Source organism: Oncorhynchus tshawytscha, linkage group LG12 (assembly GCF_018296145.1).
Source record: "Oncorhynchus tshawytscha isolate Ot180627B linkage group LG12, Otsh_v2.0, whole genome shotgun sequence".
Taxonomy (NCBI): domain Eukaryota; kingdom Metazoa; phylum Chordata; class Actinopteri; order Salmoniformes; family Salmonidae; genus Oncorhynchus; species Oncorhynchus tshawytscha.
This window is the reverse complement of record NC_056440.1, coordinates 45942807-45967797: the sequence shown is the minus strand read 5'-3', so window position 1 is coordinate 45967797 and position 24991 is coordinate 45942807. Positions and strand designations below refer to the sequence as shown.

At 47.4% G+C, this 24991-nt stretch overlaps 1 protein-coding gene across 1 annotated transcript in view; it reads right to left on the bottom strand.

Moving 5' to 3' along the window:
• Positions 1-24991, bottom strand: part of adgrv1 (adhesion G protein-coupled receptor V1) — a 196204-nt gene that overhangs the window by 111765 nt on the left and 59448 nt on the right. The window contains exons 27-63 of the mRNA XM_042330702.1: positions 24596-24735; positions 23816-24425; positions 23476-23691; positions 23106-23321; positions 20836-21080; positions 20495-20676; positions 19515-20335; positions 19218-19427; positions 18368-18498; positions 18153-18252; positions 17683-17862; positions 17245-17414; positions 16838-16925; positions 15732-15810; positions 15181-15319; positions 14870-15011; positions 14397-14662; positions 14025-14200; positions 13746-13873; positions 13426-13607; positions 12743-12889; positions 12450-12530; positions 11976-12237; positions 11267-11389; positions 10638-10860; positions 10310-10514; positions 8382-8528; positions 7922-8177; positions 7153-7355; positions 6211-6387; positions 5787-5969; positions 5477-5656; positions 5201-5365; positions 4780-4900; positions 4408-4531; positions 694-832; positions 231-416 (exon numbers count right to left, since the gene is read on the bottom strand). Coding sequence (XP_042186636.1) covers positions 231-416; positions 694-832; positions 4408-4531; positions 4780-4900; positions 5201-5365; positions 5477-5656; positions 5787-5969; positions 6211-6387; positions 7153-7355; positions 7922-8177; positions 8382-8528; positions 10310-10514; positions 10638-10860; positions 11267-11389; positions 11976-12237; positions 12450-12530; positions 12743-12889; positions 13426-13607; positions 13746-13873; positions 14025-14200; positions 14397-14662; positions 14870-15011; positions 15181-15319; positions 15732-15810; positions 16838-16925; positions 17245-17414; positions 17683-17862; positions 18153-18252; positions 18368-18498; positions 19218-19427; positions 19515-20335; positions 20495-20676; positions 20836-21080; positions 23106-23321; positions 23476-23691; positions 23816-24425; positions 24596-24735 — 7343 coding nt within the window. The remainder of the gene's footprint in view (positions 1-230; positions 417-693; positions 833-4407; positions 4532-4779; positions 4901-5200; positions 5366-5476; positions 5657-5786; positions 5970-6210; positions 6388-7152; positions 7356-7921; positions 8178-8381; positions 8529-10309; positions 10515-10637; positions 10861-11266; positions 11390-11975; positions 12238-12449; positions 12531-12742; positions 12890-13425; positions 13608-13745; positions 13874-14024; positions 14201-14396; positions 14663-14869; positions 15012-15180; positions 15320-15731; positions 15811-16837; positions 16926-17244; positions 17415-17682; positions 17863-18152; positions 18253-18367; positions 18499-19217; positions 19428-19514; positions 20336-20494; positions 20677-20835; positions 21081-23105; positions 23322-23475; positions 23692-23815; positions 24426-24595; positions 24736-24991) is intronic.

The window sequence follows — 24991 nt, the reverse complement described above, 5'->3', positions numbered from 1 at the left end:
AACTGAATGGCAATTTGTCATGGCTGCATCATAAGCTGAATGACTTTCATGCCACTCCCTTAACCACCCTCCCTAATCTCTCCCTCCCTTAACCACCCTCCCTCGGATAGGGCAGGTCAGACTTTTCTCAGGCTCTGATAGGGCAGCAATAATAATGTAGACGTCCTCAAATGCATTTCAACACTGTGGATGTTTTTGATCATGGCCCGGGACTGCCCTGGCTCTCTCACCTTGCCCTCCTCCTCAGAGGCCCCGACGAGGCCCTGGTGGAAGGAGAACAAGCCGTAGGGGAGGTCACTAGCTGCCATGGTGACTGTGGCCCGCTGGCCCGAGGGGCTGATCTCCGCCCCTGGTGTGACTGAGGTCAAGGTCAGCTGGTACACACGCCGCTCCTCCGCCATGTCATCATCCAGCGCCTGAAACAACAACATCAACAAACACCACTACCTTCAGCCTCTGTCCCCAACATCCACATCAGGATACCATTTGAAATGAATGGCCGATAGGCTACATCACTTCCCACTAGTATTCCGTTCCACAGTAGCATTGGGAATGATTCATTTTGCATTCATTTTCACTTCATAATAGGATGAGGTATGATAAGATACTGCATGTTAAGACAAGATCATCGTGATGAATATCATCCCATAGTCAAAGACAGACAGCATCTGTGTTAAATGCGGTTGTCAATACCTTAAGGCGGATGGTGGCTGCAGACTGTCTGTCTCGCATGGTCACCACGCCAGACAGCTCCTCAAACTCAGAGGCCACAGCAGGAGTGATGTTCCAGTAGACCTGGATCTCTCCGAAGATGCCTGGGCCTCGTACCAGGCTACAACACACACACGCACATACACACGCACACACATACACAGAATTTCATCATTGCAACATATATTTCATTGACCTCTTATCAGGCAAAATAAGAGTACGCTTTTCTCAAAAGCACAACAGCAATATTCTGTACCATGGGAAATGTGCTTTACAAAGAGACTTCCCCCTTGGCAATAATATGTGTGTGTAACTGAGGCAAAGTCATTATTATCCGTCGGGTGATTGGTTGAGCCTTATTGGGACGTGATATCACTCCGAGCCCTTACCAAAACACAACCCTTGGATCGAAAACTTCACCTTGTAGCTGTGGTGATTAGTGACAAGGCTAAAACCAGTAGCAACCACAAACTTCAATGACATTTATCTTAAAATCAAAAGACAGAACTAATATTCCCACACCCTAACTTTGTCGCAGAGGGCTTGTTAGCTAGCTACAGGGTTTGAGTCACCTCAGCCGTTTTCTTATAAACAGCCCAGCTAGCAACGCAGTGACCAACGCATTTAGAAGGATAGCTAGTGACTGTAATGTAGCCACACTACATGAAGAGATGCATGTGGACACCTGCTCGTCGAACATCTCATTACAAAATCATGGGCATTAATGTGGAGTTGGTCCTACATTTGATGCTATAACAGCCTCCACTCTTCTGGGAAGGCTTTCCACTAGATGTTGGAACATGGCTGGAGAGACTTGCTTCCATTCAGCCACAAGAGCATTAGTGAGGTCAGGAACTGATGTTGGGCGAAAAGGCCAGGCTCGTAATCAGCGTTCCAATTCATCCCAAAGGTGTTCGATTGGTTTGAGGTCAGGGCTCTGTGCAGGCCAGTCAAGTTCTTACACACCAATCTCGACAAACCATTTTTGTATGGATTTCACTTTGTGCACAGGGGGCATTACCACAAAGTTGGAAGCAGAGAATCGTTTAGAATTTCATTGTATGCTGTAGCTTTAAGATTTCCTTTCACTGGAACTAAGGCGTGTAGCCCAAACAATGAAAAAGAGCCCCATTCCTCCTCCATCAAATTTTACAGCTGGCACTATGCATTGGGGCAGGTAGCGTTCTCCTGGCATCCGCCAAACCCAGATTTGTCCGTCGGACTGCCAGATGGTGAAGCGTGATTCATAACTCCAAAGAAGGTGTTTCCACTGCTCCAGAGTCCAATGGCAGAGAGCTTTACACTACTCCGCCAACGCTTGGCACTGCGCATGGTGACCTTAGGCTTGTGTGTGGCTGCTCGGCCATGGAAACCTACTTCATGAAGCTCCCAACGAACAGTTCTTGTGCTGACGTTGCTTCCAGAGGCAGTTTGGAACTCAGTAGTGAGTGTTGCAACCGAGGACAGACGATTTATACGCGCTACTCGCTTCAGCACTTGGCGGTCCCATCCTGTGAGCTTGTGTGGCCTACCACTTCACGGCTGTGCTGTTGTTGCTCCTAGACGTTTCCACTTCACAATAACAGCACTTACTGTTTACCGGGGCAGCTCTAGCAGGGAAAATAATTGCCGAACTGACTTGTTGGAAAGGTGGCATCCTATTACGGTGCCACGTTGAAAGTCACTGAGCTCTTCAGTAAGGCCATTCTACTGCCAATGTTTGTCTATTGAGTTTGCATGGCTCTGTGCTCAATTTTATTACACCTGTCAGCAATAGGTTTGGCTGAAATAGCCGAATCCACTACTTTGAAATGGTGTCCACATACTCCCCTTGACCTTTATCCACATTTTGTTACGTTACAGCTTTATTCTAAAATGGATTAAATTAAACATTTTCCTCATCAATCTACACACAATACCCCATAATGACAAAGATAAAACAGGTTTTTAGAAATGTTTGCACATTTATTACAAATAAAAAACAGCAATACCTTATTTACATAAGTATTCAGACCCTTTGCTATGAGACTCGAAATTGAGCTCAGGTGCATCCTGTTTCCATTGACCATCCTTCTACAACTTGATTGGAGTCTACCTGTGGTAAATAAAATGTATTGGACATGATTTGGAAAGGCACACACCTGTCTATATAAGGTCCCACAGTTGACAGTGCATGTCAGAGCAAATCGGGGGAGAAAGACCTTGGTCAGGGAGGTGACCAAGAACCAGGTGGTCACTCTGACAGAGCTCCAGAGTTCCTCTGTGGAGATGGGAGAACCTTCCAGAAGGACAACCATCTCTGCAGCACTTCACCAATCAGACCTTATTGTTAAGGTGGCCAGATGAAAGCCACTCCTCAGTAAAAGGCACATGACAGCCCGCTTGGAGTTTGTCAAAAGGCACCTAAAGGACTATCAGACCATTAGAAACATTCTTTGGTCTGATGATACCAAGATTGAGCTCTTTAGCCTGAAAGCCAAGCATCACATCTGGAGGAAATGTGGCACCATCCCTATGGGGAAGCATGGTGGTGGCAGAATCATGCTGTGGGGATGTTTTTCAGCGGCAGGGAGTGGGAGACAAGTCAGGAGGGAAAGTTGAACGGAGCAAAGTACAGCGATCCTTGATGAAAACCTGCTCCAGGGCACTCAGGACCTCAGACTGGGCCGAAGGTTCGTCTTCCAACAGGACAACGACACTAAGCACACAGCCAATACAACACAGGAGTTGCGTCGGGACAAGTCTCTGAATGTCCTTGAGTGGCCCATCCAGAGCCTGGACTTGAACCCGATCAAACATCTCTGGAGAGACCTGAAAATAGCTGTGCAGCAACGCTCCCCTTCCAACCTGACAGAGCTTGAGAGGATCTGCAGAGAAGAATGAGAGAAACTCCCCAAATACAGGTGAGCCAAGCTTGTAGCGTCATACCTAAGAAGACTCGAGGCTGTAATCCCTGCCTAAGGTGCTTCACCAAAGTACTGAGTAAAGGGTCTGAATACTTATGTAAATGTGAAATTTCAGTTTAATTTATTTGTTTAAATTTGCTAAAAAAATCTTAACAGACATGTCATTATGGGGTGTTGTGTGTAGATTGATGAGGATTTTTAAATTTGTATTTATTATTTTAGAATAAGGCTGTAACGTAGCAAAATGTGGAAAAAGTCAAGGGGTCTGAATACTTTCCGAATGCACCGTATAGTGTCGCTAACATGTTGGCTCACACATGCCAGGCAGTAGCCAACTACTGTAGTTAGCTAATAGTTAGAACATTGTGGACGCCAAACGACGCCACTAGCTAGACTCGGGAGCTCATGGGCTACATTAGCCAACTGGTTAGAACACCATGGACAACAATAACTGGCAACTAGTTCGTTTTCAGACAAATATGTTAAACTCATAATTAGTTTCTCCACCGACTACTAAATTTAGGAGGCGAGCTAAATTACTGAAATGTAGTTAGCTGGCTCACTGGCCAGGAAGTAGCCACTACTAGCCAACTAATCATGGATTTCTTATTCTTTAATACAGTTGGGTCAACTTGATCATATCAAGCAACAGACAGTTTCTGGAAAGGTAAAAGTGCATCTGTGTAACATCACACGCCCCAGAAGGATCAACGAATCACCCAACATAACTCATGAATATTAATGACTTTGCCCCCGGCTATCTTACGAAAGGAAATTTCTCTAACTGTACCTGATCAAAGCAGTCCCATTATAGTTTCCCTGAGGTTCTCCTATCAGGACATTCCTGGAGGCCTCAGCGATGCCCACCATTCCCAGTGCTGCACGGTCTCCCTGGATAGTGATGGTGGCCACCCCTAAAGACACACACCAACCCAGGGGACACAGTTCAGTCTAATGCCCTCCACTGGAGCTCCTTAAACACACCCCAGGTAGAAGTTGCCTCTAGGGGCACATCTAGGACCAGCTTACTCTCCCCAATCCTAACTGTAACCATTGGGATGGAAAATGACAAACTGACCTCAGAGCAGCTTCTAGAGGAAAATGCATTCCTCTCCTCTCCATAGACCAGAGACTGTATGTGATGCAGCCCAAAGATACTGACCGTTAATGGGGTCGATGACAGCACCACTCTCGGCAGCCAGGAGCTGGACAGTGAAGTGTTCGTCTCCCTCCAACACAGCGTCAGCCAGAGCCCGGATCACCAACGTTTTCCTCAACTCTGTCTGAGGTTCACAAAGTCTCACATCAGTCTTTTCAACAAACTACTGTACATTTAGCATCAATTATTACCAAGCAGAGCAAAACACCATCAACTGACTTACTACCATCTTCCCCTTTGGCCACTCTAGCCCCACCCCCTACTGACCACACTGAAGACCAGTGTTCCATTGAGAGGTGAAAGATCGTCTTTTCAACAAACTACTGTACATTTAGCATCAATTATTACCAAGCAGAGCAAAACACCATCAACTGACTTACTACCATCTTCCCCTTTGGCCACTCTAGCCCCACCCCCTACTGACCACACTGAAGACCAGTGTTCCGTTGAGAGGTGAAAGGTCATCCCGGGCCGCGTCCTCTAGCCGCCACACCAGTGTCACCGCCCCCTCTCCTCCCGCACTGCGCAACACTGTCAGCATTGCCATGGCAGCTGGGTCACTAGTGAACGCTGGCTCGCTGATAGTGACCTGAAAGGAGATGAGTTCGTTTAGCATAATAATGGTTTATAATAAAGTTATATTTGATTGAGTAAGACAACTGTATTCATCCTCTGTAGGGCAATATGTTGGGTATCTCACAGTCTGCTCTTGGAAGCCAAAACGGCCCAGCGGTGAATCGTTGGGGGGGATGGTGACGGTCACAGAGGTCCCCTCCCCCAGTCTGGCTCCACCAATCACATGCATTAGAGTCACACCGAAGCGCTCTGCAGACTCCACCTCCGTGTCATCCACGATACTGATGTCAATAAAGGCTTCACCCTGCAAATAGAACCAGAGTTTTTTTAACCTGAGGAATATGAGCTTATTATCCTTCATAGAAGCTCATCTAGACCAAGTGGATCATAGTAAGGTGACCTAACTTAACTAACTACTTAACTAATCACTTTACCTGGCCATCTTGAAAGGTGATATTCCCAGAAGCAGGAATGAAGTCATCGAGGCTGGCAGTGATTGTCCGCGCCTCCCAGTACACCACCACTCTCCCAGTCCTGCCAGCCAATCGCACCACAGGTAGGTGGAGGAGATTCCCGGGCTGGGGCACCTCATAGGCCAGTATCCCTCCGGACTCTTCCTAAGAAGCCGATACCGAAACAGAGTTGAAGCATTAACACCTGAATAGGATTAAAATACCTATTTGTATTTATTCTTTCTTTGGATAGAGTTTTCAGATAATCTCCAAACCGTAGCATCATGTACAGTAGTTACTGTTGTAATGTGTTGTGAGATACTACAGAAAGGAAGGGAGTGTTATACTTCAGCAGCATTGCTAACGTATGAGCAGAGGGAGTAATGTGATGTTTTTTCTGGTTGACCTGTGAGACGCTGAACTGCAGGACCCCCCGTGGGTCGTCGTTCTCCTGGATAGTGACCACAGCCACCTCCATGCCAGGCCTCTTCACACTGGGCTGGCCAGCCCCTGTCAACCGCCCCACCAGCTCCACGCCTGTGATGTTCACCAGGAAACTCTCAGCCAGCTCCGGAGCCTCGTCCTGGGGATATGCACACACACACACACACACACACACACACACACACACACACACACACACACACACACACACACACACACACACACACACACACACACACACACACACACACACACACACACACACACACACACACACACACACACACACACACACAGCCCTGAGGACCTGAACTGGGCAACACTGTGGGATCATGGTAAATGCTAAATCAGGAAGAAGGGAAACCATTTTTAACACCCAACCCACAGAAATGAACTACTAAGCTTGTCCTTGTTCCACTTCTGAAGCAACTTCACTCTCATAAATCACCTTAATAGATGCTGGCAGTTTGAGGGCACATTGAAATCAAGGCCTTGTTTTTAAGCTCCTCTCAGTCTCAACAAAACACAATAATAGTTACCATTAGTGGAGGTTAAAATAGCGACTCAGCACTGCAATTTACTGGGAACGGATCTATTCTGGGGTGACGGGAGATAAGTAGCGGGTTTCCTTGGTGAAAGGCCCAGCACTGGTGGTTTTAGGCCTGGTATGGGTCTTAGCTGTAGGCAGAAAGCATCCAGAACAGGCAGAAAGCCCGGCTGTTTGCTGAACCAATCTAAATCCACACTGCTTGGGTGGGAGAGGGGAGGCGAGGTAAAGAGAGGAGAGAAAAGGAGAGGAAAAGAGGGGAAAGTAGAGGGGATTCTACTGTACTGTCCTCAGGGGTCCCAGGAGGACACCTGGTGATTGTTTGTCGAAAAAGTCATATTCTATTATTTTTCCTACTGGCAGGATGGTGATGGTGACGAGGGCCATGGTGGCATGCTCCTTCATGATGACGGTGTCCTCCCGGGATGTGTAGTCCTGTGGGGTGCTGGCCTGGTTGGAGGGGGGCTGGGACAGGGCCGGTCTGGTCTGGTAGTGGACCGCCACCTCCCCGGACACTCCCTGCTCTCTCACAATGGTGAGGGTGACATTAGTGGGACTCTCTGAGGTGAAAGCAGAGGCAAACATGGACAAGGAGCGTCAGACAACACACATTAGGTAGCCTAGTGGTTAGAGCGTCGGACTAGTAACCGAAAGGTTGCAAGATCGAATCCCCGAGCTGACAAGGTGAACTGTTGTTCTGCCCCTGAACAAGGCAGTTAACCCACTGTTCCTAGGCCGTCATAGAAAATAAGAATTTGTTCTTAACTGACTTGCCAGGTAAAATAAATGTAAAAAAATAAACAGAAACCTTACAGCTTGTGCAAGGACAGAAACAATTTGGATAATGAGTAGAAATGAGTCCTACCAATGTCATAGCTCCTGTCAAATCAAGTTGTGACCACTCATGACAACCTACCATACACTTTAGAAGCTTTAAAAATGGACATGGTTCAAATATGGCATTCTGTTGTCCTTGATGTGCAAGATAATTGCATATGTATTGTTCTTAACTATACACAATCTCACATATTTCTTTCTTGTATAAATACATGAATACACATATATATATATATATATATATATATTTTAAAGTCAATATATATATTTTAAACAGCTGGCCTCTTACTCTGGGGCTCCTGTGTGTGGAGGTACTGGGAATCCAGGTGCCAGCCTATCACCCCATAGGGAGAACCGTTGGGCAGGATGGTGAGAAGGGCCTGTGCCCTCTGTGGGTCAATCAGCGCCCCCCTGGAGAGCTGGTCTAGGCCCACCGTGGTGACATCCAAAAGGGTAAGGGTGACCCTCTCCCTCAACTCAGGAACGCTGTCTGCTACCACGGTCATAGAGATGGTAGCCACCATCTGGCCCTCAGAAAACGTCACCTGAAATCGAAAACAGTTGACGGTGGATGATGTCAGTCCCTCTGTAGCTCAGCCAATCCAGGAAGTCAATTCACAACCAATGGACTAATCAACTAAATTGGAAATTTCACATCAGATAGTTGTTCTGTATTGCTTCTATTTCTCTATGTCTACATTTTCCTCAAAGTGAACAGTGAAAGAGATAATCCCGAGAGAGAGCCTCACCACTCCAGACGTGGGAAAGATGTCTTCCAGACTGCCGTTGGCTGCCCAGTGGACGGTCAGTCTGCCAAAGGTCCCTCTCCTCCTCTCGACCCTCAGAGAGATAGGGTTGCTCCGCTCCAACTCCTCTACTTCCACAGATAGAGAGCCCTGGAGAGAGGCAACATCAGTGTGCAATATAAAGTAGATTTGACCATTCAAATGTATTGGAACACCGAATAAATACAAACACATATACAGTGGGGAGAACAAGTATTTGATAACCTGAAAAATCGGCGGTGTTTCCTACTTACAAAGCATGCAGAAGTCTGTAATTTTTATCATAGGTACACTTCAACTATGAGAGACGGAATCTAAAGCAAAAATCCAGAAAATCACATTGTATGATTTTTAAGTAATTAATTTGCATTTCATTGCATGACATAAGTATTTGATCACCTACTACCAACCAGTAAGAATTCCGGCTCTCAAAGACCTGTTAGTTTTTCTTTAAGAAGCCCTCCTGTTCTCCACTCATTACCTGTATTAACTGCACCTGTTTGAACTCGTTACCTGTATAAAAGACACCTGTCCACACACTCAATGAAACAGACTCCCACCTCTCCACAATGGCCAAGACCAGAGAGCTGTGTAAGGACACCAGGGTTAAATTGTAGACCTGCACAGGGCTGGGATGGGCTACAGGACAATAGGCAAGCAGCTTGGTGAGAAGGCAACAACTATTGGTGCAATTATTAGAAAATGGAAGAAGTTCAAGATGACGCTCAATCACCCTCGGTCTGGGGCTCCATGCAAGATCTCACTTTGTGGGGCATCAATGATCATGAGGAAGGTGAGGGATCAGCCCAGAACTATACAGCAGGACCTGGTCAATGACCTGAAGAGAGCTGGGACCACAGTCTCAAAGAAAACCATTAGTAACACACTACGCGGTCATGGAGTAAAATCCTGCAGTGCACGCAAGGTCCCGCTGATCAAGCCAGCGCATGTCCAGGCCTGTCTAAAGTTTGCCAATGACCATCTGGATGATCCAGAGGAGGAATGGGAGAAGGTCATGTGGTCTGATGAGACAAAAATATATTTTTTTGGTCTAAACTCCACTCGCCGTGTTTGGAGGAAGAAGAAGGATGAGTACAACCCCAAGAACACCATCCCAACCGTGAAGCATGGAGGTGGAAACATCATTCTTTGGGGATGCTTTTCTGCAAAGGGGAAAGGACGACTGCACTGCATTGAGGGGAAGATGGATGGGGCCATGTATCGCGAGATCTTGGTCAACAACCTCCTTCCCTCAGTAAGAGCATTGAAGATGGGTCGTGGCTGGGTCTTCCAGCATGACAACGACCCGTAACACACTGCCAGGGCAACTAAGGAGTGGCTCCGTAAGAAGCATCTCAAGGTCCTGGAGTGGTCTAGCCAGTCTCCAGACCTGAACCCAATAGAAAATCTTTGGAGGGAGCTGAAAGTCCGTATTGCCCAGCGACAGCCCCGAAACCTGAAGGATCTGGAGAAGGTCTGTATGGAGGAGTGGGCCAAAACCCCTCCTGCAGTGTGTGCAAACCTGGTCAAGAACTACAGGAAACGTATGATCTCTGTAATTGCAAACAAAGGTTTATGTACCAAATATTAAGTTCTGCTTTTCTGATGTATCGAAAACTTATGTCATGCAATAAAATGCAAATTAATTACTTAAAAATCATACAATGTGATTTTCTGGATTTTTGTATTAGATTCCGTCTCTCACAGTTGAAGTGTACATGTGATAAAAATTACAGACCTCTACATGCTTTATAAGTAGGAAAACCTGCAAAATCAACAGTGTATCAAATACTTGTTCTCCCCACTGTGTATGTATAAATATATAAATGCAAGTGACAAAAACCTAATTTGAAATGCACTGTGAATCACAGTTAAGCAACAGAGGAGGGTACCTGTGCAAAGCCTATGACTCCATGGGCGTCGTCATTGGTTGGAATAAGCACAGTCATCTGACCACCAAAGCCAATCTCAGCCCCTCCCTTGGGATTTCTTAGGACCACACGGAACTGTTCCTCCTCCTCCGGGGCATCGTCGTCGATGATGTTCACCGCAATCTCCAACTCCCGGTCACCGGGTGTGAAACGCAACTCGCCATAGCTGAGAGTGTGGCGGCAGAGAGCAAACGGACAATGGTCAGAGAAGACGACCACAACGAATTGATCAATACCTCTGGTCAGAATGTAATGGGTTGCCACGGGAACAGTGGGGCGTCATCGGTACCTGGGTATGAAGTCAGAGTGGTTGGAGACCGTGGTGAGCTCATACAGGGTTGAGCCGGAGGGCTCGGTGGCTGCTATGAGGCTCTTGGTGGTGTTGAAGTAGGGTAGAGGTAGAGAGAGGAAGTGAGAGGCTGAAGGAGACCTGAGCACCATGGCAAACAGACTGGTGTCAGACCTCCAGGAGTACAGCGCTGAGCCATTTCTCCCCGCCAGCAGGACATGGGCTGAGAGAGACACAGAGGGAGAAACAGAGAGACATCTTTAGTGGGGAAACAGGGATACAGGGAAATTGTTAGATATTACTCGTTAGATATTGCTGCACTGTCGGAAACGAGAAGCACAAGCAGTTCGTTACACCCACAATAACATCTGCTGAACACGTGTAGGTGACCAGCACAATTTGATTTGATAAGACTACCAATGTTAAAGATTTGTAGGTGTCTTTGAAATAACGAGGTCGTCATCATTATAAATCGCCATTACCATGATCGTCATAATCAGTTGTGACTCTGATAGCATTGATTGAATGATAACACCTAGGGGTCTCCGAGTTGACCCGTGTGAAGAAAGTTGAACATCATTGCGTGCGTGTGTGCGTGCGTGCGTGCGTGCGTGTGTGTGTGTACTCACTGATCCCTGAGGGCAGGGTGAAGGGGTGGGCAGAGCCCAGGCCAGGGTGGGGGATAGACTGGCTGTGCTGAGGGAACTCCTGCGTGGGTCCCCATACAAACACCTCACAGGAGGGAGAGGAACCTGAGGATAGGAACACACACATACACACGGATGAACGCGCCCACCCACCCACGCTTGCACACACGCACACGCACACACACACGCACGCGCACACAGACAGAGCTTTATGTTAGCACTCCATTCTTTCACAAGGCGGTTATGTTAAGCATGGGCCGTGCTGACACACCCAACTCCTATAAATTACACCCCCTGAGCCTTTCTGTGGTTTCCCTATGGCCTACTACAGTGAGCCTTCCAGGAAACTCACAGCATAGAGCCTACCTACTTCACTTATGTGGATTGTGGTCCGTGGTGTTTCATCAAAACATACATAAATACATGCTCCAATATACATTAGGACTTTTGGCGCCTTACTCCCTCCCATCTGTGCACACAGATCATGTTTTGTCTTTAGTAGACCGGGGACACATTGACTGTGCCTTACGCATCACAACTGCAGTACAGCATCTCCGCACCACACGCTCCCTCTCAGAGTGAGAACAAAATGGCACCGTAGCAAGACGTCAACATAGAAGATTGTTGATCGCAAACACAAATGGAGCGGTTGCAAAGGGCATGGTTCGTAGAAGAGGTCACGCGAGGTCACCTTCAGTGGCGACCAATAGGAGAGTGTCTGCTCCCCTGGTGAGAGACTCCACTTGTTGAGCTCTGCTGCTGACAGGCAGAGGCCTGGGGTTCTGGAAGTGTCCTTGACTCCACTGGAACAGCACACAGCCGTCCTCAGTCTCCTTCCCCACACAGGCAGCCAGGTAGTGACGGGTCCCGTGGGAGAGCAGAGACACACTGACGACACCCTGAAGCTCCAGGCTCTGGTGGACAACGAAGGTACTCCCAGTCCGAACGAACACCTGGTGGAAACAGGAGGAGTTAGCTACTAGCTAGTCGAAAATCAACTCCAGGTGGTTGTGGACTCTATCCATTGGGCGTTTTTGATTTGAATGAAAAATAGTCATGTGGTGGTGTGCATATGGGTATCATGATCTACGACACCTGTGTAGCACTGTACCGGTATGCCTCACAGGTTATGGCAAGTCATGTTCCTTTTAACCCCCAAACTCACCTGGCTGGAGGCAATCAAGTAGTCTCTTCCTTCAACGGAGAAGTGTTTGACATCAAGAGCTTCAACAACCAACATTTGTTCCTAGGGGGAAAAGGGTTGAATTTGAGTGAAAAGAATACAATGCTCAACATAATGCCACTGCCATTGAGTGGCTGTTATAAAGAACGTATCATAGGAACATAAGGCCGGTGACCGTGTGGATCTTACGTCATCTTAATAACAGGTAGAAAACGTAATCATTAGGACCACAAATGAATCGACAACCGTCAAGCCAAAGAAGTGAGGGGCTTCACCAGTGTAAGGTTGTGGTCCGGCTGCACTCTGAACAGGCTGAGGTTGACTGCGGGGGAGTCAGTGTGGCCTCCGTGTGTGATCGCTACATTGTACGAGCCGTTCACAGAGAAGCCCACACACACACTAGGGTCCTGGATCATCACCGACTGAAAACACAAGAGATTCAGAGAGAGAGAGAGAGAGACATCATACATTTGCAATCATGAGTCATCATGACATTGAGTTATGCATGTGTGGATGCAACACAAAGTAAGGCCGTTACCTAAAAGCTATTATGGGTTGGTGGTTTATGTCTTCCTTCCCATGTTCACTCCTACACTTTCTTCCTTCTTTGCCTCCTATGTAGTTCAGCTACTGCACCGATGCAGTTTGACCTTTGATCTCTTGACTCTACACATAGGCTAATGTTTAGATGAATTACATCTCTCTCTACAAGTCCTCTTTCTGTGATTGGTTAACTGCCTGTAGAGGAGAAGTGATAGACAGCACCAACCTACTCTCTGTTCCACACGCTAGGACTGAAAGATACAACAAATCCCCCCCATACCCTACTTCTGCCACCTAATTGATAAGATCCTTCTCATCTAAATGATGTGAAATTGTTTATTTTCTCATGTTAGTCCATATCCATGTATTTCACTGTCTATGACCGCAAAAAAATCCTGAACTTGAACTAGATTACCTGTATAGGTACCAACACCCCCTGCCACCTGTACAGAGTGGCATGGGTCTGGGTGGAGCCGCCAGGGGAGGGCATGTCCAACCTCATGACCAGAGGAGAGGCACCATCAGCCAGGGAACACCAGCCTGAGGTGGGGATCTCTGGGAAGATCTGATACACTGCCATCACTGGAAGAGTCCCCTCTGAAAATAGACTAGTACAATCACTGTATATCATGGTAAACAAGTGGACACAGACTCGAAACAGAAATTGCCACTGGATTGGGTGGATATAATGACATTAACTGTGTGTGCAGAAGCAGAGTTTCTAGCCCATCTTACCCATGGCAATGGCTGTGTCCGACTGGGTCTCCCACTCCACACTGACCGCTGCCTCTAGACCGTTACTGCGGGACACGGTCAAGAACACAGTCCTACCACCCTCTTCCCCCACCACAGAGCTGTCAGTCCTGCAGAGATAGAGGTACATGTGTGAGTGTGTGTGTGTGTGTGTGTGTGTGTGTGTGTGTGTGCTTACATGTGCATGTGTGTGCATGCATGTGTTTGTGCTTGCATGTGTGCTTTTGTGTGCTTTGCATGTGTGTGTGATCACATGCTCACCTATTGAGGGAGGGTGCGATGCGGAAGAGGCCCAGCGGGGCGGAGTTCTGAAGCACTGTGATGAGTGTTTGGAGTGTGTCTCCAAGCCGCGCCCCTCCCGTTGGATTGGACAGAGTTACCGTGAACGTCTCGTTCACCTCGGGCTCAGCATCCAGAACCGCCCAGATCTCCAGAGTCTAGAACATCACATCACGCAGGAACGTCAGAGAATGTCAACACAGAGAACGTCAAAATTAGAAAAAATTAAAAAGATTCTTGCCCTTGCCTATATATCAATTCAATCTATTCTCAATCCTCCAAAATATCTTCAATCTATTCAATCAGTTCTCCTGTATATCTTCTAGACTGACTGAAGTCCATGGTCCCCTTCACCTTGAACCTGACTCCGTCCTCCAGCTCCACAATGCCCTGCCAGGGCATGAGGTCGTCCAGGGCCAGCGTTTTGTTGGCATCTGTGATGGTGAACTGGACGCTGACGGTACCGAAAGTGCCCTGGGGTGGGTCACGCACCACATACAGGGTGGCCACACTCTCCCCCAGCCCGGACACCGACGTGGGTTCCCTCAACAGGAAGTGCTGGCTGCTGTTGAAGGAAATGACACCATGGCCGTCGTCGCTGGCCAAGATGCTCACCATGGCTACGGAGACACGGGACAGGGGAGACAGGGAGAGCAGTTTTCACCAGGGCACTTGTCGATTCTTGTGAAACCAATCAACAATGTCTGTGAAACTATAGGTACGTAGACTACACACGTAGACTACACAAAAAATGGCCTTCAATAAAATACAATATAAAACATGTGTAGCGAACATGCATGATGCTACAGGCTTCCAGAACATCCTACCTGTGGTATTGTCTCCCAGCTCCAGCCCGGACGATGGATTAGCCAAAATCAGCTGGAACCTTTCAGCTCCCTCTGGGATGACGTCATCCACGATCTGAACCTCAACAAACTGACGCCTCTCCCCATCAGCGAAGTGGAGCGTCTGAAGAACAAACAAAACGTGTGAACTCACAATGACAAGGCGCCTTTAGTCTCATTGGTGGGGCCCAGAGTTTTTCCCCCGGTCAGAACAAATGGTCAGGGAAAATTCCTGGCCCTACTCATTAAGAACTCTGATCAGCGGTTTAGTGGGTTAGGGGCACGGGCCTCACCGATGGAGTGGCGTTGTAGTCCAGGCCCAGCTGAGCTTCCAGGTTCTGAGCGTAGAAGACGAGCGAGACGTTTCCGTAGGTCCCTGCGCTCCTGTAGGCCACCAGGCTCAGCACGCCCACGGTCTCATTCACCTCGAAGCTACAAGGGAAAACACACAGACAAACATCAGATTTGTCTGCCACTAGAGGTGAGAGAGTAAGGATTTACTTGCTATGGCTATAATATGTGCCTTGTCTCACCCATCTACCTGAAGACGGGTGCAACTGTAAGTCACTCTGGATATAATGGTCTGCTAAATGACTAAGCCATGAAAGGGGAAAGAGTAACAGATCCTACTAAAGAGGTGAGAGCAGTGTGGGCTTTTGTCAGCCAAGCAGTCCGTGTGAGGGGAAAATGCGGTAGAGTAGAGGGAGTGCTTCTGGGTATATCTGCACAACCACAGGTGCTCTTAGAAACAGAGGGCATCTCGTAAATGGAGAGAAAGAGAAAGGGGGGGGGACAGGGGGAGGAAAATCACTGTGAACGAGAGGTTGAACACAGAGCCACTCACTTCGTGTTTGTCCATTCAATGACACCTCGAATTCCATCATTGGCGCCAATGCTGATTTCTGCCACCAAACCCTGGGTGTCTGAAGAGAAAAGGCAACATTGCAATGGGGAATGGTAGCTCATGTCCTAAAGTCTTGTTCCAGTAATAATATCATAAAAAAACTAGCATTAGCTTCAGCATGATCACTATGATCGCAAAACGGGGTTCAGAGCATCTACAGAGGATATGAAGCACTTGTTTGACGCTACAATAGGAGCACAAGATGAGGAGACGAGGGCCATTCACTTTTCACATGCAGCCAGCTGATAGTTGGAGTATGTGTTGACTGATTTTTAATGTTCTTACTGTCTGTCTGTCTGTCTGTCTATATCTCGCTCTGGGCACAGACAGCACGAGGGCCATTTAAAGCGTTTGGTTTGGCATTCCCACTGCTCACCACAGTGTTTTTCAGCTCGACCCAAATCCCAACAGCCCCTCAATCATAGAGGCATCAATCAATCAGAAGAATCGTAGCCACTGAGTGCTGGCTAGCAGATGGGCCCTATGCCTCTCCAGTCTGTGTTGTATTCTGTCTACTCGTTGTTTCCTTAAGTTACCCATTCATAAAATGGGCTATGGTTAGGATTACACAAGACACAGTAGTGCCAATTACATTTTGGATATATTTGCAGATCAATGATAAAACTGTGCCCGTTGAACGTAATGTAATGTACAGTGAATGAATCGCATATTAGCCATTATGCCACACTACACAACGCAAAGCATTATACTGTAATAAACACTAAATATATGTTACCTTTCAGTGTAAAATATACAACTTCTACTCATCACACAGAATGGAATAGAAGAGAAATGAAAGGAGAGAGAGGAGAAAATAAGAGATACAACACAGATTACACAGAATTGAACATGAAAGGGGAATTTACAGTACATAACAGGAAGTCAAGGGCAGAAGAAAAAAGGGGAGTGGTTGTAAACCCCATCAAATGACATGTAGAACTAAAAGTGACCTATAGGATCGCTGTGGGAAAACCATGCACATTTAGAATGCTTTGTTTGTGATTAACCTAGTTGACCATTTCGGGACAATGCCAAACACAGCATACCTAGTTTAGGGGCAGGTGAGAGGGTGGTGATCAGTACTGCAGATGTAATGTTGACTAGGAAGAATTCCTGCAACTCGGGGACGTCATCCTGGAAAACAGAATGTATATCATTTGTATAACATATAGTCTGCTACATTTACACTGTTTGAATTCTAGGAAAACTCAATAGGCATCCTACACTTAGCCTACCAGAGTACCACCAGCCATTATGCCATATGAGAGAAATATGACCGTGTTTGCAATTCCAATTCAGTCAATATAGCAAGTAAACTGGCATTCCAATTCCCCCTAAAAATGCATAGAGAAGCATTGAGGAAAACGGAGCATTGAGCAATTGGAATGTCAGCTTATTTGATGAATTGACTGAATTCAAAAGGCATTGAGCCCAGCCCTGGTGGTGGCCTTACGTCTAGTATCATGATGGGGATGGCCACCGAAGTCTGTCCATCCTGCAGGATCACTGAGCCCGACGCAGGGAGGAAGTCCTGTCCTGGTTCAGCCAGGCCGCCTCCCCCTTCCACCTGGGACAGGTTCTGGAGGGACCCTCGGACCGTCTCATAGCTGATATTCACCGCCCCTGAACACAGAACAACACATACTTGGCTGTTAACAAACACATTTTCTTTAACGTTAGATCCAGTTAACTAATAGCAGTCACTGGGTGACATCTGATTAATTAACATAGCGGCATTTGCGGCTAATCTTGTTTTGAGACAATAGATCAAAATGTACAGTACAGTCCCAACTTTTCTCATCCTTAAGGCCTGGAGTTTTCCCTGGTCTGATCACGCGATCAGGAAACACTGTCGCCGCTAGCTTGTCCCAAATCTCTATTCCAGACTGACCTGAGGCCACAAGCTCTCTGTTGATGAAGACGTTGAGGACGCCGTCGCGCTCCTCTGTGCTCAGGCTGAGGGAGGATGGGGCGATGCTCAGCATCCCGAACGGCTCGTCACTGGTATCCACGGTAACCACAGCCTCGTGCCCCTGGACGTCCAGCGCTGCGTGACCCGTTACTACAACACCTGGGGGACAGGGGGAACAGAACACTGACGGATAATATCCATACAAACACGAGTCACACTCATTTCCTAGCCTTACAGGTTACAGGGTCGAACAGACTAAAAACTCTTTGCTATGGCAACCTCTATGCCTGATCCATGCTGCATAGAGTCATTGTCAACAAAAAACGTGCTTCTTAAATTACTAGCATGGTCAAACTAAAAGTGAAATAAATAGAGATCCAAGTACATAGGAGAGATTGGAATGTGCATGTTGTTACGTTGGTCAGCCGAGGCCAGGGAATGTGATTTACCGTAAGTGTGGATGTTGGACAGGGCCACCCTATATTCTTCATTCTCCTCAGGGGTTGCGTCTTCAAGTAGCTGGAGGACTATGGTAGCGTTCAGTGTTCCCTGTGTGAGTGACAGGAGACGCTCGAACATCAAGTACCATATACAACAGAATGAACCGAATACTAGACACGGCATGTACACCATACCGAGGCGTTACCCCGGTCAGTTTGTTTACCTCGGTGAAGAATAGTAGTCCTGAGGTATGTGTAAAGGTCCTGGCAACGCGGGGGCCTTGGATGACCCAGTCCACGGTGGCGTTCCCCAGACCAGGAGCTGTCCTGGTCACCAGCAGGGACAGCATCTCCCCTACAACACGCACACACACACCTTAGTCACCTTTTAATGTAATACGTCAAGCTGTATTTGTAACTGGCACTGGATTATACAGTATGCCTTCCTGTCTACGGGAAAAGTTAAGGTTATTTCTCATTGCCAATTCCTTGTGCAAAATGTCACCCATAGTTTGCTGTTTTAGATTAGTAGACCAGGATACAGGCTTTGATTACAGCCTTACGAAGGTCTTCCCTTAGCTACTGTAGGTGGCTCGGAAAGAATCAATCCATTAGGAAGTGGTGTAAGTATTCGCCACAGATAAGAGTGGAAGGGCTCCGTCGTGCATACCCGATGAGCCGTGCCTGGAACTTACTACATGTGCCACCTGTTGCAACATGCTCCTCCCACTATCCCTTGCATTCCTTCATTAATTCATTGGATGTTTCCGAACGCGCGGAGAGCGAAGTGATGAGGTCGAGGAATGGTAGCTGTGTTGCCCTCTACAAAACAGCGCGCGCGTATAAATTTGTGATCACAAAGCCATGATATTCAAAAGAAGAGAATTTTCAGCTTACTACAGTTACGTCCTGATGCATTATGACAGGGGTTACTATCAGGGGAGGCAGGGGTCATTATGTCATCAGTGGCTGCTTGGTAAACTGGCTCGGTGCAGAGCTAAATAATTCACACAGTGATTCAGTTGATGCTCGCTTCATTGAAGCGACGTACAGGGTCCCCTGTACTACACCCACCCTCTCTGGCCACAACAGAGCGTGAGACTGCGTGGAAGCCCACCACCCCCGCCACGTTGTCGTTGGCCAGGATGACGATGGTGACCGTGTCAGAGCTGGGCAGGATCCGGCTGCCTCCCGCCGTCTTCACCAAGCCAACCATCAGGGTCTCGCTGTCCTCTGGCTCCGAGTCATCCGTAATTACTATCTCAATGGTCTTCTTCAAATCGCCTTTGGATGGAGAGAACCAAATATACTGTATATCAAAATAATATTCATATCCAAAAAGCATTATGCAGTACTAGCTTTTAAACCTACCGTCGGCAAAGACAAGTGTTTCCCCCGTCCCGGTGAAGTCAGTGTTGGGTGTAGCCATTCCGCCCACGAACCTCCACTCCACTGTCACCTGTCCTAGGCTTCCCCCCCTCCTCTCTATGACCAGGGGTACTGAGACGCGTGGCTCCTCTCTCACCTCCAGATAGATCCCATCCTCTGTGGCGTTAGGGCTGAGGCTGTAGATGAGAAACACCCCAAAGGCATCCCCGTTCATGCCTATCGTGACCACTGCCTTGTCTGGTTGCCCTATGGAGGGCAGGTTCTTCTCAGCCACGGTTAAGTTGACCAGCTCCACCTTCAGGATGCGGATGGAGAAGCTCTCGTCCATCTCTGGGAGTTTGTCCGTCAGAATGGGAACGGTCAGGTTGGCTACACCCGAGCCGTCTTCCAAGATGGCCGTCTGCGCTGTCATGGTGGTGTAGTCGCTACCCGCCACGGCCTGCGAGCTGAAGAGAACGGCGGCGGCGGCGGTGTTTTTGGCATAGGTGAGGGTCTGGGCGGACGCGGTGAGCTGGGCAGCCCCGCTGGTCACCCAGGTGCAGGAAGCCATGGGGGACGAGCCCCCAGGGGGAGACAGGGAGAAGGCCTGGCAGGCCTGCTCCCTCAGGCAGACTGCAGCACAGGCAGCCAGGGGGTCTTCCTGAGAGCTGACATTGACAGGCCTGCGGGGGGTGCCAGAGGGTACTCCTGACACCGGGGGGTTGTAGTACAACAGCAAGTCCTGGCCCTCAGTCTGGGCCATGCTCACTATGTCTATCTCTGAGGTGCTGTAGAGGACCTCCACTTGGCTAAAATGACCACCACTGATGTGATGAAGGAGAGGGAGAGAGAGAGAGAGAGAGACAGAGAGTTAGTTAAGAATTCTGTTTGAATAGCAGCAATATTCTCGATTCAGTGCAAATTCCAAGGTAAGAAGATGCAATGATACTGCAAGAGGACAGAACTCAAACTAAAGGACAAACCTTCGACGGACAGTAATGTTGGCCATAAAAATTCCCTCGAGAGGTTCCTGCACACGATACACAGACTGGTCAAAGTAGACCGTCCCATACGGGTTGTCATTGGCTGGGACAGTAATATTGATTGTTTTGTCTTTTCCAAGGTTGCCTCCATTATTGGCACTAGTCAATTCCACCTTGATTATCTGAAAAGCACAGAACGTTTAGAGGAAAAATGACAGACTGTATACTATATTGGCCTCTATATTATATAGTAAATATAATTATACAAATCCTTTCTTTGGCCAAAAAATAAGAACAAAGTTATGAAATGATGAAGAAAAGAAAAAGACTGCGTTTCTTACTTCCTCAATTTCCGGCACATCGTCTGCTAGGACCTCGACTTTCAACATCTTAATGGTTTCCCCGGGCGCAAAGACGACCTCTCCTGACACAGGCCGGAGGTCCCCTACTGCTGCTCTGCCGTTGACCGTGGCTCGCCACTGGATAGCCACGGTCCCTATGGTCCCAGCATTACGCACTATGGGCAGTGTCACCTCAAAGGAGTTCGCCCCGGGCTCCTCTATGGTGACAGGAGCAGCCTGAAATACTAGGGAACACAAACAGTACTTTTATGAGGTCTAATGTCATTCGTTGATAAAGGAAACATGCTGGAATCTTCAGTTTGCTGATGTCGTCAGTATCGTGCATATACTGTAATCTGATTTGAATGAGCAATTGTATATTTTAGCACTATATTTAAGACTAGTATAGTGTGTGTGTGTGTGTCAAGGTTTCCGTTTTCCAATTGGCGCCGGCAAGATTTTTATTTACCAGGGCGGACATTTGAGAAATTGACCAGACATCCATTTGCACTGGCTGTTAATTTTGGGGCGGCAGATAGCCTGTGTGTGTAACCGAAAGGTTGCTGCATCGAATCCCTGAGCTGACAAGGTCAAAATCTGTCGTTCTGCCCCTGAACGAGGGAGTTGACCCACTGTTCCCCGGTAGGCCATCGTTGTAAATAAGAATTGTTCTAACCTCTTGGGTGTAGGGGGCAGTATTTTGATGTTTGGATGAAAAACGTACCCAAATGAAACTGCCTATTTCTCAGGCCCAGAATCTAGAATATGCATATAATTGTCAGATTAGGATAGAAAACACTCTAAAGTTTCCAAAACTGTCAAAATATTGTCTGTGAGTATAACAGAACTGATATTGCAGGTGAAAACCTGAGGAAAATCAAACCAGGAAGTGGACTCTATTTTGAAAGCTACATGATTCATAGCCTGCCTTCGCTCCATTTAAAGGGATATCAACCAGATTCCTTTTCCTATGGCTTCCCCATGGTGTGAACAGTCTTTAGACATAGTTTCAGGCTTTTATTTTGAAAAATGAGGGAGAAAGATCACATCGCGTCATTGTATGGCTGGGTGCCAGCAGCGTTTTGTATGCGCAACAGCTTGGAGCAGCCATTTTCTCTCTCTCTCTTATTGAAGAAGCTACATTCCCGGTTGATATATTATCGATAATATATTGTAAAAACAACCTGAGGATTTATGATAAAAAAGTTTGAAATGTTTCTATGAACATTACGGATACTATTTGGAATTTTCGTCTGCGATGTCTTGACCGCTCTAGCCTGTGGATTTCTGAACATAACGTGCAAACCAAATGGAGGTATTTTGGATATAAAAATTATCTTTATGGAACAAAAGGAACATTTATTGTGTAACTGGGAGTCTCATGACTGCAAACATCCAAAGATCATCAAAGGTAAGCGATTTAATTTATTGCTTTTATGGCTTTCGTGGCCAATCTACTTGGCTGCTAGCTGTTTGTAATATTTTGTCTGCCGAGAGAGATGTGCTTACATAAACGCTTGGTATGCTTTCGCCAAAAAGCTTTATTGAAATCTGACATGCCAGGTGGATTAACAACAGGCTAAGCTGTGTTTTGCTATATTGCACTTGTGATTTCATGAAAATTAAATATTTTTAGTAATTTAATTTGAATTTGGCGCTCTGCAATTCAACGGTGGTTGACGAAAATGATCCCGCTAACGGGATGGGTGCATCAAGAATTAACTGACTTGACTAGTAAAATAAAGGTTCAATAAAAAAATTATATATATAAAAAATTCCTTAACAGAATAAAAAATGTGCCTTTAAAACTTGACAGGTTTTATTGAAAAGCAAAACATTGCCCATTGCGTCTTCGTCCCTGCTATAAATCCTAAATGAATATAATAAAAAAAACGGAAAAAACATTTAGGCTAGAAGAAAAAGTTGCCCACAGTAATAAAACACAATTTCGAAATATAATATTTGTATAATATAATTTCCGATCAACCTGTCCTATAGGGTATTTTTATGAACATTTTAATGAATAAATAACAAAATGTGTCTGTCTACGAACACGATAGTTTGCATCTAATTGACTTGCGTTTACGGCGGACCTCGGCCTGCTCAAAGTGAGCCGCTGCTGTTGGGAAGTCAAAACTGTCCAAATCCTAAGAGCAGCTGGCAATGCGCATCAGCCTCAAATCTTCAAAGTTTTTCTCCAGAAAATTTGTCCAGAAAAATTACCGGCTAATGTGAGTGCATTTCTGTGTGTGAGAGAGACGTGAGCTAACCGAAGGCCCCAAAGGGGTCATCAGAGGGCAGGATGGTTATGATGGTGCGAGTGAGCGCCCCCAGTCGAGCGCCCCCTGTGGTCACATTGAGCAGCTCGATGCGGAAGGTCTCCTCCAGCTCAGGAATCACATCGTTGATGATGTAGATGGGAACAGGCTTACTGGTCTCCCCCTCCAGGAGAACCACGTCAGTGGATGCTACGCTGTAGTCGTCACCTGTATTGACACACACATTGTTAGAAACACACATTATTACACACACAGTTACACACATATGTACACATTATTACAGACATACGCACACATACACACTGTACATGCTTAGCAACATAACAAAACACTATTGAGATAAAATGTAGACCAGACTTACCAACTCTGGCAGTCATTGGTACAGCCCTGAACTTCACGGACACGTCAGCAAAAATTCCCCCGGTGCGTGTCACATTGATGATGGGTCCGACATAGTACTCAGCTACACTGACCGCCGGGGCAGACAGCTGCAGGAACCCAAAGGCGTCATCACTCGCCTCCACTATCACCTGGGCCACGATCTCAGCCTTCGGACCGAGACGAGGAGACCGGGCAACTAGGAAAGATAGAAAGAGGATGGGTTGACAAAAATCTCATATTCCAGCTACAAATGTTGACCATGCGACGACTATAGGCCCCGAGATTCATAGTTGGGACGTGGAAATGTGGCAGTGACTTACTTCGTCTCTCCTGCTCTCCTTCTATAAGGTTGACACTGATCAACTCCACGAACACAGACTCGTCCCTCTCGGGGTCATCGTCATCCAGCACTCGAAGGGTTACGTTAGCCTCACTCTGATTGGCCGTGAACACCACCGACTCCAGGAGGGGTACGAAGTCGTTCCCCTCACTGGCCCTGCCCACACCTGGGGTCATGAAGGGGGCGGTGTCAGCCTCACTCAGGGTTCCGTATGTCACGCGTACCTTTCCCATCAGCCCCCTCTGCCTGTGGATGGTGAGGATGACCAGGGTGTGGCCCTCGGGCAGGCGCACCGGCCTGTTGCTGTCTGAGAACACAAACACTCCGTATGGGTCGTCACTGGCCAGCACTGTCACAATGGCCTCAGTCCTCACAGCCAGACGCCCATGGGAGACGTTGACCAGGGATACGCCGAAGCTCTTGTCCAGCTCCGGCACCTCGTCCTGGGCCACCTGGAGCTCAATCTCCCCCCTGGTCTGGCCCACGTGGAAGGTGATGTTCCCGGCCCTGCTGATGAGGTCTTCCTCAGAGCTGTCCTCAGCCTCCCAGAATACAGTCACGTTGGATAGGGCACCGGATGACCGCACCACCTGATACGAATAAAGAGAGAGTTTACAACCTACTGTCAGGGGAACGAACGAACGAACGAACGAACAGACAGACAGACAGACAGACGCACGCACGCACACATAGAAACAGACACACACACATAGCCCATATACACATATACACAGGCACACAGACACACACACACAATGACCTGCAGGAGCACAGTGCTGCGTCCCTCCTCAGGCTCGGTGCCGTTGACAGACAGTGAGTCCTGGCTCAACTGGAACACCCCGTGTGCGTCGTCAGAGGCAGCGATGGTCACGGTGATGTGGGAGGCGACTCCCAGGCTGGCTAGATAGAAAAAAACGTCACACAACTGTAAAGGCTGCCCTTATTTTCATAATTACAATTTGTTAAAATGAGTCATCGAAAGTTTTTCCTGGTGTGCAATTGAAAAAATTAATTCCACTTGAATTCCATTGATCCACTTGAAATAATAGCACTGAACACTGCAGTGCATTGTGGGTTTTTAATAAGGTGGAGGGTGGACCCCGACAGAGAAACAATGAGTCTGGGGGTCTGTGACATTTCTGTTCACCACTTACCA